The sequence below is a fragment of the Mesoplodon mirus genome, assembly GCF_964341445.2.
Source record: "Mesoplodon mirus genome assembly, chromosome: 4".
Classification (NCBI taxonomy): Eukaryota; Metazoa; Chordata; class Mammalia; order Artiodactyla; family Ziphiidae; genus Mesoplodon; species Mesoplodon mirus.
Window position 1 is genome coordinate 62497910 of NC_138979.1, and position 5391 is coordinate 62503300.

General features: G+C 37.4%; 1 protein-coding gene across 1 annotated transcript; it reads left to right on the top strand.

Annotated features, from left to right (window-relative positions):
* The first annotated feature begins 2034 nt into the window (after positions 1-2034).
* Positions 2035-2712, top strand: LOC309803165 (ADP-ribosylation factor 4-like). The gene is given in 3 exon segments (XM_082619068.1): positions 2035-2366; positions 2369-2394; positions 2398-2712. Coding segments are annotated over 3 exon segments (537 nt in total). The 5' UTR covers positions 2035-2047; the 3' UTR covers positions 2590-2712.
* Positions 2713-5391: the final 2679 nt, after the last annotated feature.

Here is a 5391-nt window from a genome sequence, read left to right on the forward strand (position 1 = left end):
ATAAAAAAAAAACTTGTCAAACCATTTTCCCAAAGTGGTTGCACTGTTTCTACATTCCCATCAGCAATGTATGAGAGTTCTAATTGCTCTGCATCTTCACCAACACTTAGTATTAACAGTCTTTTTAATTTTAGCCATTCTAGTGGTATGTAATGTTATCTCATTATGGTTTTGATTTACATTTCCTTGGTAACTAACGATGTTGTCTTCATATGCTCTGCTCAAGGTGTAGGGCACTAAAAAGATGATTGGATAATCAGGCCAGTGTGAAAGACTTGTCAACTGAGGCTTCACTGAATAGTTTTTTTTCCCCCTTTTAGACTGGTTAGACTCCCCATAGAAACCTGCCAGAAGCCATGTATTGTTTCTAGGATTCTGAAATCCAAGTGTGAGAAGAGAGCAGGATGCTTCAACTTCCAGTATGTAATCCCTGCCTTCAATTGAGTCTGGTGTTTCTTAGGACTTGTTTTGTGCTCTCCAGAGAATAAACCTACAGTTTTCTGCAGAGTGAGGCAGGGGCTATTCCCTAGCTGAGCTAAGTGGATGAGGGCATGGTCGGTGGTGGTGGTGGGGGGAGGTGTGGGGGGGGGAGTCTAACTGTTTCTTTAGCTGACTTTCACTACCTTTCTCTTTTCAGATCTACCTTTACTCCTACTTCCAGAGGTATCCGGTCCTGCAAATTTCTGAGCCTTTGAGCACTGTACAGTATAATTGATTAGCTTCTCGACTACTCGAGTTCCCTAATTGTGAAAATGATTGCTATGTCACTTTAGGCAGCTCTATTTTGTAAAGGGAAAGATAAAAAAATGTGTTTAGTAATTTCCTCAACATACAATACCAACAGCATAAGGATGCAACCCCTGTTAGTAAGTGCTGGGCCAGAAGAGAGCTGCGATTGTTCAAGTTGTCAAACGGGGCAAGTTGTAGAGAAATGGCAAAACCAGAGTTCAGACATGGCTGCAACTTAAAGAAAACAGCAGAAAACTCACCAAGGAAGCACTTTGGGGGTCTAGCTTTGCCTTCGGCTTATAGACTGTCCCTGAGTACATGCAGTTCAACTGAATTCAGGATCCAAGATGACTTGCCAATCATTTAATGTCATTACTTCCATGTTGTTGATGTTCTTGTTTTTTTTTAGGTAATAGACTTTAAAAACTGTTAAGCCGTTTTAGGTTTACAGAAAAATTGAGCAGAAAGTACAGAGAGTGCCCTTCACTTCCCAACCCCAATTTCTCCAATTATTAGCATTTTGCATTAGTCTGGTACATTTGTTACAGCTGATGGACCAATATTGATATGTTATTATTAACTAAAGCCCACAGTTTACGTTAGGGTTCACTGTTTGTGTTGTATATTCTATGGGTTTAGGCAAATGTAAAATGCCATGTACCCACGATTACAGTATTATGTAGAATACTTTCACTGCCCTAAAAAGCCTCTGTGCTCCACCCGTTCATCCCTCTCCCCAACAAACCCTGGCAGGCACTGATCTTTTTACTGTCTTCATAGTTTTGTCTTTTCCAGAATATCATAGAGTTGGAATTATATGGTGTGTAGGCTTTTCAGATTGGCTTCTTTCACTAAGTAACATGCACTGAAGTTTCCTTCATGTCTTTTTGTGGCTTGATAGCTCTTTTCTCTTTAGCGCTGAATAATATTCCATTGTCTGGATGTATCACAATTTATTTATCCATTCACCTACTGAAGGACATTTCGGTGCTTCCAAGTTTTGACAATTATGAATAAAACTGTTATAAATATCTGTTTGCAGGTTTTTGTGTGGGCATGAGTTTTCAACTCATTGGGGTAAATACCAAGGAGTGAGATTGATAGATCACATGATAACAGTATTTTAGAGTCATTGAGCAGGTCATCACCCTGCTAATTCCTGTCCCAGAGGGGAGCTCCATCGTACACACCGGCTAGTGAGCCATCCCTGCAGCCCTCAGCTCCTCTTTCCTCCCTGAGTTTGCCAGGAGCGTGAAAGAAGGCCCGGGGTCACCCCAAACCCCTTCTGCTCCTGCCCTTCGCAAGTGCCACTACCACCATGGGCTTCACCATCTCCTCCCTCTTCTCCCGTCTCTTCAGCAAGAAGCAGATGTGCATTTTGATGGCTGGATTGGATGCTGCTGGCAAGATGACCATTCTGTATAAACTGAAGTTAGGAGAGATAGTCACTACCATTCTTATCATTGGTTTTAATGTGGAAACAGTAGAATATAAGAACATTTGTTTCACAGTATGTGATGTTGGTGGTCAAGATAAAATTAGGCCTCTCTGGAGGCATTACTTCCAAAGTACCCAGGGTCTTATTTTTGTGGTCGATAGCAATGATCATGAAAGAATTCAGGAAGGAGCAGAAGAGCTGCAGAAATGCTTCAGGAAGATGAGCTGTGAGATGCCATGTTTGTGCTTTTTGCAAACAAACAGGATTTGCCGAATGCTATGGCCATTAGTGAAATGACAGATAAGTTAGGTCCTCAGTCTCTTCGTAACAGAACATGGTATGTTCAAGCCACTTGTGCTACACAAGGAACTGGTCTGTATGAGAGACTTGACTGGCTGTCAAATGAGCTTTCAAAACGTTAAATGAAACTGGATATCGAACCAAGGACATGTTTGATGGAATTGGTCTAGGCTTGTTACAACAAAATTAGTTTGCATCTTGGTTAATTAACAGTATCTGGGACTGGTTTGGGCAGAATAGTACAGCGTTTATTTTGTTGCCAATTATTGTTTACCAAGTATAATGTTGCCATTTAGCAATATGCTTGGTTTTAAAGAGATTCTCTTAACTTGGGGAAAAAAAGTGTCCTCTTTTAATGTTACTTTCCTTAAGCCTAAATGCCTGGACATAGCTAACGTGACACCTTTAAATAAATCCATTTTGAATGTTTTTTTGAGCCCACAACAAATAATGTTTTAAAGTTATCCCCTTGCTACTTTACTGATACCTTTATCATTCCTGTGACAGTCTGCTGATTTTAAAAATGTAGCATTCCATTTGTCTTTATTTTTCTCCCTTGCCAAAAAAACTTTTTTTTTTTCAAAAAGAGTTTTGAATACTGCTTGTACCAGCCAGGGAAATGCTCCAAAACACTATTCAGTTCTTTTGCACTGAGGAGCTTATATTTCCCCCCATTATTGATTCCTGGCTTCTATCAGTCAAGCTTACCTTGGTGTGGTTTGGATTTGATAGCTAATTAGTTCTGTGCTAGTTGCAAAGAGTTCATATTGAGATGATTTTTAATACTCAGCAGATTGTCTTCCTTTATATTGTATCTTTTTTATGTTGCATGTTGCTTTTGGTATCAGCCTGACTCTTTGCCCAGTATATTATAGTTCTGCTGATGTTTTATCATTTATTGGTGAACATGTCTTCATTAAGAGTTTTTTGAAAACTCATCAAATTCAATGAATAAGTTTTATTTGTAACCCATCTGGAATTATTCCTAATAAAATGATAAAACATGTAAAAAAAAAGTATATTTTAGTTTTGTAAGAAACTGCCAAACTGTCTTCCAAAGTAGCTGTACCATTTTGCATTCCCACCAGCAATGAATCAGAGTTTCTGTTGCTCCACATCCTTGCCAGAATTTGGTACTGTCTTCTTGGAGAATTGATCTCTTTATCATTATGTAATGCCCTTTTTATCCCAAATAACTTTCCTTTCTCTGAAGTCTGATCTGTCTGAAATTAATATGGCTATTCTTGCTTTCTTTTGATTATTGTTATCATGGTATATTTTCCTCCATCCATTTACTTTAAATCTATATGTGTCTTTAGGGACTTCCCTGGTGGTGCAGTAGTTAAGAATCTGCCTGCCAATGCAGTGGACACAGGTTTGAGACCTGGTCCGGGAAGAGACCACGTGTCATGGAGCAACTAATCCTGTGCACCACAGCTACTGATCCTGCACTCTAGAGCCCATGAGCCACAACTACTGAAGCCCATGTGCCTAGAGCCCACGCTCCACAACAAGAGAAGCCACAACAATGAGAAGCCCATGCACCATAAAGAAGAGTAGCTCCCGCTAGCCACAACTGGAGAAAGCCCACGCGCAGCAACCAAAGACCCAACATAGCCAAAAATAAATAAATAAAATAAATTTATAAAAACCAAAATCTATATGTGTCTTTATATTTAAACTGGGTTTCTTATAGAGAACATCTAGTTGGGTCTTGTTTTTTGATGCACTCTGACAATCTGCTTTTTAATTGATGCATTTAGACCATTGACGTTCAAAGTGATCATTGATACAGTTGGATTACTATCTACCATATTTGTTACTATTTTCTATGTATTTTTCTTGTTTATTGTTCCTATTTTTGTCTTCCACTCTTTTTCTGCCTCTTGTAGTTTTAATTGAGCATTTCATATGATTTCATTTTCTCTCTTTTCTTAGCATATTAGTTATACTTGTTTTTTAAAACTTTTTTTTCGGTGGTACCTCTAGAGTTTGTAATACACCTTTACAAGTCCATTTTCAATAACATTTTACTGCTTCGCAGGTAGTATGAGTACCTTATAATAATGAAAGTGTCCTAATTTCTCCCTCCCAGCCCTTGTATCATTGTCATCATTCATTTAACTTATGTATAAACATACATAAGCATATATAGAGATATATATTCAAACACATTGTTGCTATTATTTTGAACAAATTATTATTTTTAGATCAATTCAGAACAAGAAAAATAAGTTTTTATTTTATCTTCACTTACTTCTTCAGTGCTCTCCCTTTCTTTAAGTAAATCCATATTTCTGAACTATATTGTTTACCTATTCTCTAAAAAAAACTTCTTTTAACATTTCTTGCAAGGCAAGTCTATTGGTAACAAATTCCCTTAATTTTAGTTTCTCTGAAAAAGTCTTTATTTCTCCTTCATTTCTGAACGATAATTTTTCAGAACACAGAGTTCTAGACTGGAGATTTTTTTCTCTCAACACTTTAAATATTTTATTCCACTTAAGAATTAATATTGTGAAAGCAACTATACTCCAATAAAAATTAATTAAAAAGTCAACACTAAAAAAAGAGAAAGAATTAGTATTGTTAAAATGGCCATACTACCCAAAACAATCTACAGATTCAATGTGATCCCTATCAAATTACCAGTGACATTTTCTACAGAACTAGAACAAAATAATCCTAAAATTTATACAAACTCATAAAAGACACAGAATTGCCAAAGCAACCCCAAGGAAAAAGAACAAAGCAGGAAGCATTACCCTTCCAGACTTCAGACAATACTACAAAGCTACAGTAATCAAAATAGCATGGTATTGGCACAAAAACAGACATACGCATAAATGGAACAGAAAAGAGAGCCCAGAAATAAACCCACAAACCTATGGACAATTAATCTTTAACAAAGGAGGCAATGGTGA